At 46.9% G+C, this 19,312-nt stretch overlaps 1 protein-coding gene across 4 annotated transcripts in view; it reads right to left on the reverse strand.

Annotated features, from left to right (window-relative positions):
* Positions 1 to 19,312, reverse strand: part of LOC111153501 (SWI/SNF related, matrix associated, actin dependent regulator of chromatin, subfamily a, member 2) — a 178,109-nt gene that overhangs the window by 70,599 nt on the left and 88,198 nt on the right. For all 4 annotated transcript variants that reach the window (XM_022512561.1, XM_022512558.1, XM_022512559.1 and 1 more), the window contains exons 25-27: positions 13,865 to 14,092; positions 10,135 to 10,212; positions 5,077 to 5,295 (exon numbers count right to left, since the gene is read on the reverse strand). In XM_022512561.1, the coding sequence (XP_022368269.1) occupies positions 5,077 to 5,295; positions 10,135 to 10,212; positions 13,865 to 14,092 (525 nt within the window). The remainder of the gene's footprint in view (positions 1 to 5,076; positions 5,296 to 10,134; positions 10,213 to 13,864; positions 14,093 to 19,312) is intronic.

Raw genomic sequence — 19,312 nt, forward strand, 5'->3', positions numbered from 1 at the left:
CAGCCAGTCAGTCAGGTAGTGGAGGTAGCCTGGGGACCCCCAGAGTGCAGCGGGTGGGGGGAATAAGCACGGCCTTGTTGGGGCCTGAGTCCGTTAACTTGTGGCGTCTGTGCCAACTCTGGGTAGTGAGCCTGGTTGGGTTGAAATGGAATACTTGCCCGTGAGGGTCCAAAAGTGGTGTGTTTGAGGGGTTGGGTGCAAGGAGCAAGAGGAGTGAGACCCTAAAGGTACCCAGAGATAGGTATTCTGTGAAGCTAATAATAACGTGCAAACCTCAGGACTCTTACCTCACATGCTCCTTCTAAGGCTCTGGGAGGTCCCTCACGATATGTTCATATGGGCAGATACAATGTGCAAAAGCTAGACATTTTCGTCTTGCTTGTGTTAAAAAGCTCCCTCACTGGGGCACCTGGGTGGCTCAGTTGGTTAAGCCTCTGCTTTCGACTCAGATCATGATCCTGGAGTCCTGGGATCGAGTCCCATGAGGCCCGCATCGGGCTCCCAGCTCGATGAGGAGTTTCCCTCTCCCTCTGCCCCACCCCTCCCCATGTTCACTCTCTAATAAATATATAAATAAAATCTTAAAAAAAAAAAAAAAAACAACCCAAAACAACAACAACAAACCTTCCTCACCCACCCAGCCATCAGATTCTAGAAACTTCAGTCTTGACAACCCCCTGGTGGTGACTGCCATCGCTGAGAAACAGGGCTAGACTCTCTTGCATGGTCTAGGGTGGGACGAAGAAAGCAGTCAAGACCGTGCAGAGTCTCGAGCAGGGCACAAAAGAGCCGGAAGCACAAGGACAGCACCAAGGGGTTGGGGGTCTTCATGAGACTTCAGACTGCCGGAAAGCTGCCAACCGGAGATGGAGCTAGGACCCCAGACTTGAATAGCTCAAATCATGGACATCTCCCAGGGAATGAGATGGGACCAGACGCATGTCGAGACCTCCAGGGATGGGACAGATGGGTAGGCCTGTGCTGAGCCCAGCAGAGACCCACAAGATAGCGGGAGAACCAGGGCACCCGCCCCCAAGGCCACCAGGAAACACCAGCTTCTACCATTATCCAGATGCCACTTGGGAAGGAAGGTGGGACAGCAGCCCCCAGGAGAGGAAAGAAAGAGCCCCTGGGACTCATGACCGTTGACCTGATTACCCCAAAAAGATATGTTAACTTGAAACTGGCTGACACCAAAGAAATCTAAGTTTCCCTCAATGAAAAACAGGGATTTCAGAATAACTTTTAAAAACCGTTTTCTTTTTCTTTTTTTTTAAATTGAGCTGTTTGAAATTGTGATCCTTCTCATTTAAAACAACATTACGAATACAGAAACATTTTAAAGTCTTCCAACTAAACAGATTGTCTAAAGGTCACTGTGGGAATTTTTAGCATAATAGGATTATAAAATAAAACCTGTTTGTGATAAAACCATAATACAATGTTCAAAGAAAGTGGCCATATCACTTAAATTTAACCTAAGCGTTCTGAGGCAGAGACGGCTAGCTAGTCACCAGAGTCGTCTTCTCCTGGGCTGGTGGCCAGACACCATTTCCCGGTCTCCCTTATGGCTGGTGTGGCCGCATGGCCGAGCCACAGCCCGCGGAACATGAGCGGAAGGGATATGGAGCCGTGGCAGGCCCGGCCCATCCGAGCCCCACAAGCACCACTCTGTGCTGTCCTCCCCACTTCCCGCTTGCTGGGGTGCAGACGAAGAAGCTGGCGGAAGCTCCCTCAGCCCGGGCTCTTGAATGGCCGCATGGAGAGCAGCGGCCACCACCAACCAGAAACACCCACCTTGGGCTTTGATGTGAGGAAGAAATTTCTACTGTTTTTTTTCTGATAGGCCCACGAGTAGGGCATGTGTAGGTCCAGCCGTTGCCACCATGAGCGTTAGCCTAGGCCGCACTCTTCCACCTCAATCTGCTGCTAATTCAATGTGGCAATCAGTGGGCGCATACTTTTTGCACACAGAATTCCTAAGTTCCAACCAGATCCACCTCACCTGCTACGAGGAGAGCGGGCGCGTGGGAAACTACCAAGAACGCGAGGAAACTGGGTTGTGAGCTGGGCCCAAAGAACGAGCACAGACACGTGAGGGCTCAGAGAACGTTCCATGATGGTTTGTGAGGGCGCCACGGGTGTGGTGACGGTGGAGCTAGCCCTTGAAGGAGGAGAAAGGCTCAAGAGAAGGAAAAGGGTGGGGAAGTGCCTCCCACACCGAATGTGGGCAAAAAGGCAGAGCGTTTCCTTGAGGGACGGCCCGCCTCCTGGCACCGGGGCTGCGGAGACCGTGGTGTGAGCCCGGGGTGGGGAGCTGCTCCGTTCGGCTGCCATCCAGCTCTGCGAGTCCCCGCATCTCTGAGGCCTCTGCCAAGCAGGCTTTGTACAATATTGCCAGGAGAAAGAAGAATTATTTTAGCCCTGTCTCAGCATTTCTTCCACAACAGTCTCTGCCATATTCCCTTTCAAGGCTGGGTCGGCCAGGCCCATTCAGCGCGCTCAGTCATAAGCCAGGAGAGAACATCTCTTCACGTCTGGGCTTGTGAAAACCCCTCGAATATAATGTTATTATCAAAAAAAGCTTGCTAGGCTGATATCGAACAGGACTGCAGCTGGTGAATGAGAAAACAAATGACAGTAAAGCACCTATTTTGAATGCTCAGGCCACGGGGCGAGCTTCCTGGACTGTGGGTCCCACCTGACAGCGAGTTACCAGCTCCTTCCAAATACTGACCGACAGTTTGCAAAAGAATGGATCACAAAAAAGATGGATTGCAACAGAGCTGTGCTGAGCACACTTCTGTCCTTCCTGGGTGACTTCGTATCTCACAAGACAGCTCAGCATGAATAGGATATAATATAATAGAATAGAATACATAAAATATACTTATATAAATTATAATGTGTATTACATATTATATCATATTATAAACATGAACTTCACAGTGTCATTTTGAAAAACAAACCAGTTTTCTGTTTTTAGATGTGTATGTTAGAAGTCAAAGAAGGTCTACTGGACCACCAGAAAAGGGAAATGCTATCCTAACATTATGGTAAATGAGTCAATGGCCACTTTCCTCTTAAAAGTCACAATTTCATTTTGCCAACATTCCTTGGGTCCCTACTATGTGCCGGGCACTGTGCTGTTCCCTAGTAATAGACACTGAAGGAAAAAGAGAGCAAATGAGGCATTCTACACCTGAAAACTCTCTAAGATCCACGTTATTTTTCTTTTTTTTCTTTTCTTTTTCTTAGAGTTTATTTATTTATGTGACAGACAGAGACATAGTAAGAGAGGGGAACACAAGCAGGGGGCATGAAGGAGGGAGAAGCAGGATTCCTGCTGAGCAGGGAGCCTGATGCGGGGCTCGATCCCAGGACCCTGGGATCATGACCTGAGCCGAAGGCAGACGCTTCACTGACTGAGCCACCCAGGCAACCCTAAGATCCATGTTATTTTCCTTAAGAGTGTTTCCCAAAGATTATTTTAAAATAGGTGAGTTCAGCTACATTCTTGCCTAAAAGATTAGGTAATGTTGTTTGTTAACATCTGTAGATTCTGTGTGTAAAGACCGACTTTCCGTGTCGGCCTGGAAGGCCGTGTTGTCTGCTGTAATGGGACTCCGGGTACTCAGTTTATCACTTGAATAAAAGAGAAAGGGAGGAGAATTTTCCTGATCTCGGAAATGATTATTAAACAAACACCAAACTCTTCCCATTAAAGAATAAATCTTAACGATACCGCTACAAGCTCACAATTGGGAAACAAAAGGGACCCACAAAACACATTCTGGGGCCACGGGGATGTGTGGATAGGACAGTCAGACAGTCACGCGTAGGAAGCCGGATTTCGCATGCCATTGTTCAGCCATAAATATGAGCGATGCTTTCTTCGTCTGTTTCTTTTTTTCAGGCTTTTCAAAATTCAGGTCACGTCTCTCTCATCATACAGCAACCGCAGTACATCACATCTCAAGTGGTACCCAGACCCGTCAGCCTTGGATAACCAATCTCGAAACACGTCCCCTGCCTTTCTACCCGCCTACCTACCTGTGTCCTGGGTCCTAAAGCCACGTGTCGCAAAGCTCAGAACGGCATTCCCCTTCCATAAAAGGAACCCCTGACAACAGCTTCTGTTTTGTTTGGTTTTCAACCCTACGGAGCTATCTCCAGAGCGCCTTTACCGGTCCTGCCTGGGACGAGGGTCCCAGATTGCTGTCAACACAGGTCCTAAGTCTGCGCCCAGCGAGGAAAAGTGGGGCAAAACCTTCAAATGCAAGAATCCCACCGGCCATGGCATGCACACACGTCACTCCTAGGGCCACTGAGATATGTCTGTGCTCCCCAGGCAACACTCTGAGATTTCATTCCCCAGTCAAAATGAGAACTCAACATTTCCCAAAGGGGGGGTGCACCCCCAAACTGCAGAATAACATTGCCAAACTTCAGTGACTCCCGTCTGTGCTTGCCATGGACAGACCAGATGAGCCAACACTGAGCACGCGAATGCGTCAGCACTCACGAATTCTTGTTTCTAGCCAACTGTGCATCCTTGCGTCGTCACTGAACCTCTCTGGGCCACAACTGCTTTGTCCCTAAAACCAAGAGTGTACAAAGACACCTTCCAGCTCTAATTTCTTTGGGTCGAGGAAGGACCCACGCAGCTAGAAACCACACTGTCTCCAAACTCTCTCCGCAGGCCTTGGAAAAGTAAAACTCCGAGTCAAGACCAGGAAACTGAGGGGGGACAATTAAAACGATCTCTCGGAACCCCTTCCGCGTTCGGATCCTCAATCCGACAGAGAGGCCTGACCAGGCGAGTGGCCATGAAGCCTGAGCGGGCCTCACGCCTCACTGTTGCCAGTGGCCAGTTCTGCTCTCGCGCAACATTCTTCATTATACTCCAAGGCCCTGCCTTGAAACGCAAAGAGGCCAGTGCCACCGTCAAACGACCTTCCCCGTGTTCAAGAGCCGCTTCTGCTTTCCCTGGACGCTTGTCCCCGGGCTCCCGATCGCTCGAGCCCACAGGAGCGTCCGCCAGGCAAGGACAGGTAAGAAAGCAGCCACACCTACCCTCAGCCACTGCTTCTCGGTGAGGGCGTCGCTGTAGTCCACGTCCCGGCGCTGGCGAGACCCCCTCCCGAATATCTTCTCCTCCTCTTCCTCACACGTGAGCCGCTCTACTTCGGCGTCGTCCTTGATAATCCAGGAGGGCAGCTCGTCCTCCTCCATGAGGCGGGGCTTCCGCTTCGGGTTCCGGGCGTCCTCCCTCCGCCGGTCCATGTCCATACGCTGGAGGCAGTAACGACAGTGTCACCAGTGGGGACCGGGACTCGGCACAGGGTTGACCTCACGGCACACAAAACGTCCCCGGGTCACCTCCTGTGGTCTCAGGGTCCCTCTCTGCTTTTCCCATAAAGTCTCTAGATCCTGACCGACGTGTTCTAGCTCATTCCTCGAGCACTCGGTCCCCACGGGGATTCTGCAAGGTAAAAATCTCCTCCCTCCCTCTGGACCCCATCTTCGAAATTCATGCCTCTAGAAGACACTCTTTAAAAATTTCTATACTACGTCTGCGTGTGCACAAAGCTCCCGCTTTAAGGCGTGGGGAGGAAAGTCCAGTTGGGGATGTATTTAAAATAACTCACTGCTTCCCTGGCATCCAAGCACTGTGAAAGCCCAGGAAAGAAAAACCCCATGAAGAAAACTTCCCTCTCCTCAATAGGGCTCATGCTTTTAATTAAACAACTGAGGGGCGACCCTTGGACTGGGACCTGTGGGCATGTTAAAGGCTTGATTAGTCATTCAACCACAAAGGTATTGAATTTTTGGTGCACTGTGGGCCCCGCGAGAGAGATGTCCTTCAGCTCTAGCTTTTAAAAAGTTGAGCTCTTACGAAAATACCACAGCACCAGAGAAGAAGGTCGAGCCCATCTCAGCTGCTCAGGTCATCAGTGAAGTGTCTCTCTTTCATATATTTTCCTAGACTCCCAAGTGCCAGTGTCCCCACCTCTTGCTTGCTTTGAAAAATTCCAGAGCACTTGTAAGAAAGTTAAATGCTACATACTTGGCTTTAACCTGTAATTAAACAATCTGCTAGCTTCAAAAAGCAAATAAAACCTCCACTGGACGGCTGCATACATTAGTTATATAAGTAGATAGATAGGTAGATAGAGAGGTTGCTAGCTAGATGTATTATTGCTATAATCGAATAGACCATTAACCGTTAAATGATTTACCTTTCCCCTTTCCTCCTTCGGTTCTACCGTATTGAAACAGGGATTCAACATAACTTTTTCGTAAGAGTTAAAACCGGCAACCGAAGGTCAATGACATTTCTATTCAAATCCAAACTTGACCTCTAGGATCCACATAAAAAATGCAAGTTCAAAGTCCCTTAAACGGCGCTTCAACTTTTTTTGGAAATCATTATATTCCCAAGATGGGGCAGGCCTGCAGCATGGGGGAGCCCCATTGGTTGATAAATGTGGCCATCCTGTTCTGTCATGTGCTATAGTTAGCTGGACAGGCTGTTCTTAATCCCGACTCCTAATGCTCTGGTATTAGATATGGGATCCACCAAACTTGCACTGGTAGCACAGTGCATGCCTTGCTGGCGATGCAGCCTGGAGAGGGGCCTCTCCAAGTGCCCTCCTGACACTACTTTAGACAGCTCATAAGAAAAAACCCAAAACCCACATTTTTTGGTCAATGCATTCTACTGAGATGACACTTTGGTTTTTGGTTTGACCACCACCATTACCTAAACCAAGAACTGTTAAAAATAACTTACACCATGCATTTGTCCACAATTGGGAACATAATCTTTTCTGACATAGAAATAAAAACAAATTGGTATAAAAAATAAAAAGTGAATTGATATATAAAATTGGATATAAAAAGTAAATTGCACTTCCTTTTTTTTTTTTTTTTTCTTTTAGAAAGGGCTGATGCACTATTTTTCAATAAGCTTAAAGTTCTGATGGCTGCATCTCTCCCCAGGGATTTCTACTTGCCGAAGACCAGAACGAAATCTGAAGGTGATATGCAAGGATGTCTAATTTACTACTCAGGTACGACATGAATATATTTGTCTTAAGACCTGATTAAATAAATGTTGTGTTAACAAGTACAGTTATTTTTAAAAAGTACTTCTTGCCTTTGTAGGGAACATAGCAGTTTATAAAGTTTCATGCTTGTATGTTACCAAAATGTTTCATATTTGTACCTTGGTGTGTCAAAGATCTTTTTAGGTAAAATTCATAGGGAACCAGCATGAAAGATCACTGTTTCTGAAGTCCCATTTTTAGAAGGAAATGAGAAAAATATTCAAAAGAAAGATTTTATTTTAAAGAGACTGTCTGCTTGATGAGTGTTATTTAACTACCATGTCTATGATAAACCAAATCATAAGCTTATATTAAATTTTACAGAGAACTTTTTTTTTAATAATAAGGGATAAAAAGGTTAAATATATGAAATCCGAATCTAGCTCACATTCCATTCTTGTCTCACTGAACTTCATCAGAGCAGCTGGCAAGGATTCAAATTTGATTTCCTGCCCCCTGGTGGAGGTGCTAATGCACAGTAAACCAGTCAAAGGCGGCCACTGCTTAGACTAAAAGAAAACACACCACCAAACCCAATCCCAAATTTGTATAATCCAAAAATGAAAAGTCAACCATTGAGAAAAAGCGGAACATGCCCCCAAATTGAAATGCCTACCAAAAAGTGCTCCCTCGCCAGCTTCATCGTTCTAAGCCTGTTCTTTGCATGATAAAATACTCCCAAATTAAAAGAAGGCTGGGCCTTGGCCAGACATTCAATTTCTTCCCCCCCCCCCACCCCGAGGCTTTCGATTTCTGCAAACATCCAGCCCAAAAGTCAGAGAAGAGAAGTCCTCTCTTCCCCTCACTCTGGGGCTACTGATGGAAATCTCCATCTCTGGGCCTGCTCTGATTTGTGTAATGACACACAATGAGGCCCGTATCCGAGGCTGTGGGCTGTGCTGAATTATTGCCAGTCAGTGACCAGCCAGGGAAGCTATGGGCCTCTTGCCCCCATGTTCCCCAGGAATTCACGTTTTAATAAGTTCCTCAAGGATAGAAAAAAATATCTGCTTCCTCTGTGTATCTCTAACGTCCCTCAGTAGAGAACAGGCTATAAAGGGAGGGACCAACAGTTTAAGTTAAGAAATTTTGGTTTTATGGGTGCCTACGTGGTTCAGTGGGTTAAGCCTGTGCCTTCGGCTCAGGACATGATCTCAGGGTCCTGGGATCGAGCCCCGCATCGGGCTCTCTGCTCAGCTGGGAGCCTGCTTCCTCCTCTCTCTCTGCCTGCCTCTCTGCCTACTTGTGATCTGTCTCTGTCAAATAAATAAAATCTCAAAAAAAAAAAAAAAAAAAGAAATTTTGGTTTTAGGAACACCCTACATGGACCCTGCTGTTATACGATCCTGTTGCATCATTTTGATCTAAAATGGCCCAACCCGGGGAGGATGGTACATGGGGAGAGGAGAGGAAAGTACACATTCCAGGTTGGGAATCATTCCCATGGCTACCTAAAACTTCCCTCAGAGAGAATTAAGTGTCTTTTTATCTTGAATCATTATGTGCGGACACAATGACTGTTCCCTAGACAAAAATTACAAAATCCACCCCCCAAAAAGAAAAAAAAGTAAGCCTCCACACAGCTAGAACTCCCTTCTCGGACTGTCTGCACGAAGAAGACAGAGAACGCAAATCCTGTGGGTCATATCTGGCCCAGGGTCCCGTTTTGTTTGGCATGCAGTATTAGATCATAATAAAAAATTGAATTTAGCCTCAAACATTTTGAAATCCAGCGATCACACACGAAAAACCTAGATTTCCAGCTTCTCTTGGCAATGTGGAATTCCTGGCTCCGTGGGGCTTGGGGCCCTGTCCCCCTCAGACAGTGCAGCTCCAGGTTACCACCGCCACCCCCTCCCCTACCCCTCCACTCTCCTCACTCCTGCAAACTGCGTGTCTGACACCTGAGGGCACTCAGACTGGGGAGGGGGCTCCACGTTACAGCTCACATTTATCCTCTCATTCCGCCATCAAACTAAATGTCAGGAAGATCCGCATGATTGATGGTAGTGGAGGGGGTCTGGCAACTTTTCTATGTCCTGATCCACGTTGACATCGTCTCAAGGCCTAACATTTTGCAAAGGCCACCATTCATTCAATTGGTATTTGTTAAGCAAGCACTACGTGCCACGAGCTGTTCTGAGCGTCGGGGAAGCAGAGATAGTTACCCACATGCCCTGAGAATGTAGTAAAACATCCCTCCTCAGGGCCTCCTTCGCTTGCCAAGGGGACTTGCTTCTGCACGTCCTGACCTTGTGGCAGGCCATAAACACAAACCGAATGCAGATTTCCGCCAATTACCAGTGACTACCTACGTAGGGTAGATCATCGAGGTTGAAACTGTGGATGTTAAACCCTCAAATGTCAAGGTTCTATTCTACCTGTCCAGACCAGTGAAATCGAACTGACTCTTTCACTGAAAGGTGACACATCAAAGCTGCACCTTGAGATGCTTCTGGAAGGTTACCGTTCCCTTCAGCAGGCTCCTATCACCATTAAGAAGAGGCGTGACCCTGTTGTTGGGTCGCCGTGGGGCATGTTTGTTGTGACCCAGTGGGGAGACAGCAAGGGAATGGCTACAGACCACCTACGGAAGCCGGGCAGGTTTCCCGGAAGACGCTGGCTTGGAATTAGAAATGAGCCAGGAAGGGGGCAGCAGGTGAGGGGGGCGGGTAGGAATCTGTGGCAAAGCTGTGGACCACATGGCCTGTCCAGAGGGCACAGCTGCTACTAAGCCCTGGCCAAGCGCTTCCACACAGAGACGTGGGCCTGGTATTGCCTATTCTCCTTTTTCGAGAGAAGCCAGAAATCAGGATTCTTTTTATGTTGGCAACAAATTGGAAATTTAAAAAAAAACCCTGTGTGGGCCAAACAAAATATGTCTGCAGGCTAAACCCAGCCAGTCTGCAGCCTCTGAACTGAAGGGAAGTCACAGGCTTCACAAATGAAATACCACTGGGGCACGCCGGCCCCGGACACCTCGGGTCAACAGAGAAAGGGGCATGAGTTCCTATGACATTACCATAAAGAGATCAAATTCTTCTTCTCGTCGAGCAATCATTTGGTTCAGGGTCTCATCGTCGGGCACTTCATCTTCTTCCTGGGGTCAAGAACACAAGGACTTAGCAGGCTTTAAGGAAGAGCTTGGACAAGTGGGGCAAGGTACCAAGGAGTCACGTGGGTCTGTCCTGCAGACCACAGCCAGAAAGCAAAGACAAGGGTCACTGGGTGTGTTCTTTGCCATCCTTATTTCGCAAGCCATTCAAACCATCTTCCCTGAGAAAAATCTGTTTGTAAAGAAAACATGGTACACAACGAAAAACCCGGGGTTTTGGGGGCATGGATCTTGATTCCGTTACTTTTAAAACAAAGATACTTAACGCCTCCCCACCTCAATGACCTCATCTGTAAAATGGGTATGACATTTACTCTGAAGATAAGTTGCAACATTTAAGTATGGAAATGTACAGGGGAAAGTGCCTAACATAAATTCTTTTACTTCTATTAATCTCAATCTACATGTAAGTGCTTATTTTTGAAGCCTTACAAAAACCACAAATAGCTGATAGTTTGTGACTAGGCACAGAGCAAGACCTTAAAATTACACAGACAGGTCAAATGCAGAGCCTTTAAGATACGTATCATCAGTGTCTTTCAGTGGGAATTCTTATGCTAATGGTTAAAGCTGTGGATGGGACAATTCAGAAAGTAGCTATCACAACCCCCCCCCCCACAAACTATCTTTAATTAAAAAAAATTAAATTAAGCAAAGAAAGCAGGTACACAAGGGCTAACATTTCCTTTTTAGATTGTGTTAGACCAAGGCACATGCTCTCTCTGCAAATTCCTCAGAAACCAAGTTCTCCAGCTTCCTAGAAATGTGATGACTTCCATACTTGAAGAAAAACATGATTTTAAAAGTTGGGCAGAAGCTGCAGAACTTACCTTCCAAAATTATTTTTATCATATGCTGGCTAAGCGTGTTAAAAATTGAACGGAGAATTTCAGTGTATTAGCAGGAGGAGGAAGGAGGAAAACCCAGAACTTCAAACATCCCATTTCCCAAATTATACATTCATAACGAGGCACCTTGTTCTAGAAACAGTGTGAGTGTACGAGTGGCTTAAATGAGATAACTCGGGCGCTTCCCAAGATAATGTCTGACGTGCTGTGTTAGAAATGAATGCATTTCCATAACACAAAACTCTAATGATTCAAGCTAATAATTACTTCTAAAAAGCTTTCTATGCTAGTTCATCTCTAGACTGATTAAAGTCAATTTGTCTCAATATTCTATTTCATCTGACAAAGACTAGCTGGCAGGGGGCTGATACTTTACCATACAAAGAATCTGATTAACGAATCCTTTGGTGAAAATGTGCTCTGCTTTGCCCACTCTATACCCAGAACCCCATACTGTCCACTCATTGTCTATACAATAGAGGACTCTGACATCCCCATGATTAGGATGAAAAGATTCTCTTATGGGGTGCCTGCCTTCAGTTCAGGTCATGGTCTCAGGGTCCTGGGATCGAGCCCCGCATCAGGCTCTCTGCTCAGTGGGGAGCCTGCTTCCCTTCCTCTCTCTCTGCTGCCTCTCTGCCTACTTATGATCTCTGCCTGTCAAATAAATATAATCTTAAAAAAAGAAAAAAAGATTCTCTTGTAAACTGGCAAGAAGACTGCTTAAAGTGGCCTGATCTTCCCAGAGACTGGAATGCCTGGGGAGCAGGTGAAATCTTTTCCTGGACTCTTTGTGCCTTAGTCCTTCCTCGCCTGTCAACCGGGCAGATAGTGGCCTTAATATCTGGTACCAGAGGCCTTGACTGCGGTCTGTCTGTGTCCCCAAACATCTTCACATCCCGAAGGCCACCCAGAAAATGGTACCGTGTCTGACACACTCACAGCCTGGAAGGAGCCTGGAGCCCCAGCAAGACTGCTCGTAACAATCCCACTCCAGCCCCCCACCCCAGCAGCCCCCAGGGCTGGGAGATACTGACATGTCCCCGCAGCCTAGGAGGGAGAGAAAGTTCCAGGCTACCTTGCGCCCCATCTAACCCAGGCCAGCTTCTGTTTTCCCAAGGCCTTCACAAAACAAATGAAGCAAAAACACAGTGGAGGCCTTGGGCTGAGTGTCAGCTCTGCCCACACCTGCTGTGGGACTGCATGTATCGCATGTCCCCCTTTCTTTTACATTCCCAGGTGTGTAAACCATAACAACAACAACAACAACAAAATCACCCGAAAACCTGATTCTAAATTAGTACCAAATACTTAATTTCAAGAAATCGAACCTGTATCACATATTCAGTTTCAAGAATCAGAGTGGTGAACTATTCGAGATCGAAATTTTAAAAATGTGTGTCAAGGCAGGAATGCATGTGCACACCTACTTTTCATTATTTTAATGAAATTGCATACATAACTCTTCAGTGTGTGGAAAACTTTATTTCAGGATTCATTTAAATATCAAAATCTACTTCATATTTAAGACTCTGTTTCAGGAAAAAAAAAGTACAGGAGGCTTTTAAAAGAATTTGCCTTATAATTTATAGGAGATTTCAAAAACCTATATCCTACAGAAGGCAAAGTCAAGCTGCATATAATATATGCAATGAGAAGAGTGCTTCGCTGGTCGCTGTAAGGTCAACCTGCTCTTCAGTTTACAGATATGGGGACATCAAACCAAACGTGTCCTTCCCAAGACAACCCTGTGATAAGGATGGGTGCTGGAATTTTTGCGCAGTTTTCTAGACTACATTGGAACTATGTCCTTCAATCTCTTTCAAAGCCACTTGGGTTGAAAATTTAGTACGGAATTAATAAAACTGGCGGGACGCCTGGGTGGCTCAGTCGGTTAAGCGTCTGCCTTCAGCTCAGGTCATGATCCCGGGGTCCTGGGATCGAGCCCCTGGGACCATGGGCTCGGGCTCCTGGCTCAGCGAGGAGTTGGCTTCTCCCTCTTCCTCTGCCCCTCCTCCCGCTTCTGCGCTCTCTCTCTTTCTAATAAATAAATAAAATCTAAAAAAAAAAATTGCCCAAACTGGCAATCAAAAAAAAAAAACAAACAAAAAAACAAAAAACAAGTGATGACCTGAAGACCTCCCCCCCCTTAGAGAAACATAAGTAATGTGTTCTTTGAACAGCCTTGCCAAGGAAAAAAAAAGAGGTTCTTTTTCTTTTTCTTTCTTTCTTTCTTTCTTTTTTTTTTTTTAAACTGGTCATTTTCTTAGCCATTGATTGGCTTTTACAGAAAAATCTGAATTGGAGGTAAATGTCGTGCTTTCCAAGTAGGAGTAAATAGGTTAAGGTGGTTGTGAGGGCTCATCCTACAGGCATACGGAGGTGCTTAATCCAAAGGCAAAAGACAACAGAGGGCCCGGGGGGATGGCAGAGAGAAAGGGCTAGGAGGGGCCCTTCCTCCCCAGGGGTCTTGTCTCAGGGGCTGGTTTTGTTCCCACCAGCCTCCTGCCCTAGGGGCCGGCCTGTCGTTCTGCGTGCGCCCTACAGAGGGCAGCATTTATAACACGATCCAGCCCCACGCCTGGGTTGCATCTCTGGGGAGGAAGCCAAGGCCCTGGCTTGGATAACTTTCAGAGGCTTTCTGGGCTTGGGATGGAAGATAGCAGCTAATTTATTCATTTTAATTAACGCCAGCCCAGGAAATTCTTTAAAGAACAAAGAGGTCATTCTTAATCCTCCCGAGACAGAAGGTCACCGTCGGATCTCATGCACTCGGCTTTCTGTAATACCTCATTTTCCTCCTCGTGCTCCAGGATGGCCTGCAGAAACGCCCTCCGCTCGTGGCTCGAGGACTTCTGATCGAACATGCCCGCCTGGATCACCTTCTGATCCACGTTCAGCTTGTACTTGGCGGCGGCGAGAATCTTTTCCTCCACGCTGTTCACGGTGCACAGCCTCAGCACCCGGACCTCGTTCTGCTGACCGATGCGGTGAGCTCGGTCCTGTGCTTGCAGATCCTGTGCGGGACAAGGACAGGCCGTGAGCGGCACTCGTGCCCATGAGTGGAGCCTGCCCCCGACGGGAGAAAAGGCTATTTCACCACCCGCACGATCGAAGACTCTGCTTTCTTTGCTCGTTCCTCCCTAACGGAGGGAAGCTGGGCTCCGCAGAGCTCCATTCACCATCAGCGTTAGTCCCCAGCTAAACAACTAAACAAACAAAACTCAATACATTTGATATCAGAATTAGACTCTGGTATTACCTACAAGTGACCTTAAATTGCAAGAAATCATGGACATTGGTTTCAAGTGTTCAAGAAGATTTTAAAAACAGTCATGAATTACACACTCACATACACACACACACACATGCACGCACGCACTGCACATACAGGGGTTGCTTAGGGGACAGATCTCCTGGCATCTAAACCCACCAGAGACGCAATCTTCAGTTTGGGGAATGAAAAGGATTGCTAGTGTGATACTAAATGGGTCACATTTTGGGGGGCAGAAATCTGGCAGTGTGTATCAAAGGTGTGAAAACTGGTTATGGTCCTTGATTCCCGAAATTGTACTTCCAGCAACTTATCCTATGGGAATAATCATGGATATGTACCAAGATTTACAAGGGTATATCTCTCGCTGTTAAGTATTATTTACAATTTTTGAAAAGCAGAATTAAATAAAAAATCAACAATAACAGATTGGTTAAAATAATTCGTCTTTGTAATGTTAAGTACCATATACTATATACTGTATAGTACCATACAAAATCAACTAGAAATTTAATGACACAGAGCTATGATAAGTAAAAACTACAAGTTACATATGAGTAGGTACCTGAGGACCCAGGCCAAGAAAAGGCAGGAGGGGACGTGCCATTGATACTGACATTTCTAAGTAATGAGAGAAGAGTTACTATTAAATTCTCCTCCTTTTATGTTCAAATGGTTTAACTTTTTTTTCTGCTTTAAACATATATTATTCTTAGAAGAAGAAAAAGGTTTTAATGAAATCTTTCAATAAAATCCTTCCCTAAACCTGAGGCCAAGTTACCTGATTCTGATGCTACACAATAAAACCTTCTCAGTCCGTCACTGTTACTCCTTCTGGCCCAGGCGACAGTCTCTGCACCCATGCTAAGGAGTGATTTCCATGTGTCCCCCATTAGACCTGTTGACATTTTCAGGCCAGAAGTCTGTCCATTGTATCCCGCATCCCGATTTTACACAGAGCTGATACTCCACAGCTCTAAGCTCATTCCTGGTCGTGCATGGGGCAGAGGTGACAACGGGTCAAAATCCATCCAGGAGACACCCCGTCTTTGCTGCAGGGACCTCTATGATTAAAAGACTAATGAGGCGGGGCTCCTGGGTGGCTCAGTGGGTTAAAGCCTCTGCCTTCGGCTCGGGTCATGATCTCAGGGTCCTGGGATCGAACCCTGCATCGGGCTCTCTGCTCAGCAGGGAGCCTGCTTCCTCCTGTCTCTGTCTGCCTCTCTGCCTGTCAAATAAATAAATAAAATCTTTAAAAAAAAAAAAAGACTAATGAGGCAAAAATTGTTCCTCAGAAGATATCTGAATAATGTCAGATATCAGACAACTGACCCATGAACGCAGCTAGCACCCATCCAGATCAGATGTTTTTCCAAAGAGGAGAAAGTGAGGTGGGTAAGTAAAATCCAAAGTTGGGGGGGAGGAGGCAGAGCCCTACACATCATTTATAAGACCTTGGTTCAATCATCTCTCTCAATGCACGCTCACCAGCACGGTGAGGCAGCGACCAAGATGGCCAGTTGTGTGCTGTCAACCTTTGGATTATCTTTTGGAACAGGGGTCAGGGAACTGCTTCTGTAACGGGCCCAAGAGTTACGTTTCTATGAATAGTAAATATTCTAGGTTGTCTGGGCCCAGAGCAAACACTCAGCACCTGTTCTTACCAAAAAGCTGATCATCATCTTTTTTCCCCATTTTACATTTTTCTACTTAAAAATGGGGGAAAACCATTCTCAGCTCACAGGTCTTACAAAAGCCCCCAGGTCTCAGTTTGCTGACCTCTACCACAGAAGATGCTGATAAATCACAAAAATATTGAGATCCAGGTGACAGAAGACTATGACAGGCAAGGAAGCAGAGGGCCTGGGGCATCTACAAAGGGGGTCTTAAGTTCGTGAGTCCCTGCCAGCTGGCCGCAATGAGGGGGTTCTGTTGGGTTTTGTTTTGTGGGGCTGGCAGTGGTGTGTTGTGTCTATAAAGCCATTTATCTATTTGCAAAGCAGCAAAAATTAGTGTTTCTAGGCTGAAGCACTTTACAGAATGTAAGCCTGTGCGTCTCTAAGTCAAAATGGGGAGGGGTTGTACGTGGTGCTGTTACTGGATGGATTCTTCAATACTTCTGAGGTCTTAGGGATCAGACGCTTCATCACACTAAGCAGGTGTGATTGTGCCTGAAGACAAGGACCTAGTCTGAGAAGAGGGCCTCCCAGGTAACAGTCTGAACAACTCAACCCCAGCTCCATGGGCCAATAGTAAGGGCACCAACCCACGGTTCCAATCCACAGTTTGGAAATGAGAGCCTCGGTAATCCCGCAGGACTTTACTGCTAATGCCACATGTGTGTTCTAACTTCGCTTCTAACAAGAGCCCCCAGCCAGCGACTTGTATGCCTCTCTCATCTTCAGTCTGTCAACTTCTGTCAAACAGAACCACGATTTGGTCAATATGCCTTAATTTTGACTCAATGTGACAAAGAATTACCACAAATGCCTTCCCCCCCAGCCCCCCTCCAATGCAAGCTGAAACCAACATGGCAAAAACAGCTCCACAACTTTCACCTTGGGGACCATGCAACCTTCCTGCAGGGGTACAGGGTAGAAAGAGCCCAAAGCCAGGATTCACACCCAGACAGACACGGACAAGTTGCTACTGACTGGTTTCCTCACGTGGAAGGTATTTCGAGAACTAGGTACGAAATTTGCGAACTGCCTTGTAGCATCTAGTGGAGTTTGCTGCTTAATGAAAATTAGTTCCTTACCTTGTATATGGAAAATCAATATCACTCAAAGATCAATGACTTCTGAAAATGAAAAAAAAAAAAAAAAGTTCTGCCCAAACTTATGGCCACATTTAAGTGACGACGTGAAAAATATGTTCAGCCCAGTTCCCCAAATCAGGTAGCAGTGAAATCTACCTACGGCAGATAAAAGTATTTGGAGAAATATATGGTCCATGGGCCGGGAACCTGTAGTAAATTAGACCAGAGGAAGTCTGAGGTCCTGTGTGTTTTGTTGCCTAAGTTTAGTTCAAATACAGGGAAAGATGAATGAATTGTTCTGGAGTTCCCCCTTTAGTTAAGGGTTGTAAGCTGGGGGGTGTGTGTGTGTGTGTGAGAGAGAGAGAGAGAGAGAGAGAGATGGGGGAGAAAGGCGGGGGGAGTCAAAGAGACAGAGAGAGAAGGAGAAACAGAAGGGGGAAGAGGGAAGACAGAGGAAGAGACAGAGGGAGAGAGAGGGGTGGAGGGAGAGAAACAGAGACAGGCACGGACGGCCCAGCATCCTTTCCCTGGTAGATCAGCATGTCTAGAGGCAGTGAATGCCCCGGCACTTGGAATCCACTCTGCCAACGCAGGTGGTCAGCCGAGAAGCCACAGATGTATTTACCTCCAAAGACAAAATCCATCGAACCCTCCAATCACCTAGAGACAAGCTAGTATTTTTTTTTTCCCTTCAGGAAAGATTTAGGCAGCAGATGTAGGGTGATATAAACCACCCTGAACTCCCTGGGGAGGAGAAGAATCACATACTCCTCCCCTGGATGCCCAGCCGAGCCTCAGTGCCCATGGGCCTGCAGCCACTCTCGAAATGTGGGACGGACGCTGAGTTCCCAACAGTGGACAGAAAAACTGCAGGTCTGCCACGGGAATAAGAATTCTACCTGTGCCCAGGGAACGCAACGTGGGCTATAACAATATATAAAAAATATAAAAATATTTCCCAAAGACTTGGAACTAATATACTCTGCGCTGGTGGCTCCCGAACCCTTTCCAAGGTCCGGACGTTTGCAGAGAAACGTTCTTTGCTGCGCTCATGTAGAACGGCTGCGGGGCACTGCAGGGGTTCAGTGACCGTGGCCTCCCCAAGGCTCAGAATCACGGCTCTGAAATCAGTGGCCCTCAGCTAGGAGAGAAATGACGCAGAATCTCTGGGGAGCTTTTTCAATGTCTCCACAAGTCTGGGAAGTGCCTGCAAAATGGGGCGTGGGGTGGCAGGGAATGGGAAGCAGGCGTGCGTGCATTTTTAAAAAGCTCTCTCATGGTTCTGTGCATCCCATGACCATTCCCTGCTCCAAATGATACCGTGAGCCTTTTCGTCCTAGTCTGCACTGTGACCCAGTGAGACGACCGCTCGGCGTGTTTGCAGGTGGAGGAAACGGAGGCGCAGGCCGCAGCCCAGGTGAAACTGACGTACGCCTCCCATTCCTACGGGAGAGCTGCGGTTTTCCCGTCTACTGTTTTGAATTCGTATGTGCTCCAAAATGAATCAAACCCCGACGAACATCATTCTACCCGATTCCTCATGAGCAGGTGCACTACCTCCACAGGTCACGGAGGCAACCCCAGGAGAGCCACAAGAGACCCATTCTCTGGGGCGTTTTCAACCATCAAAGCAGCCTCTAAAAAGGAGTAAATTGACACGTATATTGACCTGGCTCAAAGAACTCGGTAGTAGATGCTCCGTGGGACAGTCTTTGATGGCGATTTTAAACAAAACACACAGACTAAAAGAAAAACGACTAATTGTATACAAATATACTAATTGTTTGACCCTCAGCAACTTATGGCTTCTGGAAACTCCTTTCCTTACCCGGAAAGGTGCATTTAGTGACATCAACAACCTTACAGTATTGGGAAAACGGACTGAACCAATGCCCATAAAGAGGCTGGCACAGAGTTGGGTCTAATAAATGTGAGTTGTTGCTGCTTTTGCTTCAGAGCTGTAGTGATTTATCCTGTACCCAAACATCCATCCCAGGAGATGGGCTGAAAATGGAGCAGAAACGGAGTTTCTGGACCCCACACTGGAGCTTTTCAAAGGCACATCGAAGGCATGTGGACGACGTCTCACTGCCTACCCCCCGAGGGAGGCAAGCGAACAGCGGTCCTGATGTGCACGGCCGTCTCCCCTCTGGAGCGACGGCTCCTTTAGAAATCCGTTCTTCCCCACACATGCGAACGATGACG

The sequence above is a fragment of the Enhydra lutris genome, unplaced genomic scaffold, assembly GCF_002288905.1.
Source record: "Enhydra lutris kenyoni isolate GAN:26980312 unplaced genomic scaffold, ASM228890v2 scaffoldscaffold33, whole genome shotgun sequence".
Classification (NCBI taxonomy): domain Eukaryota; kingdom Metazoa; phylum Chordata; class Mammalia; order Carnivora; family Mustelidae; genus Enhydra; species Enhydra lutris.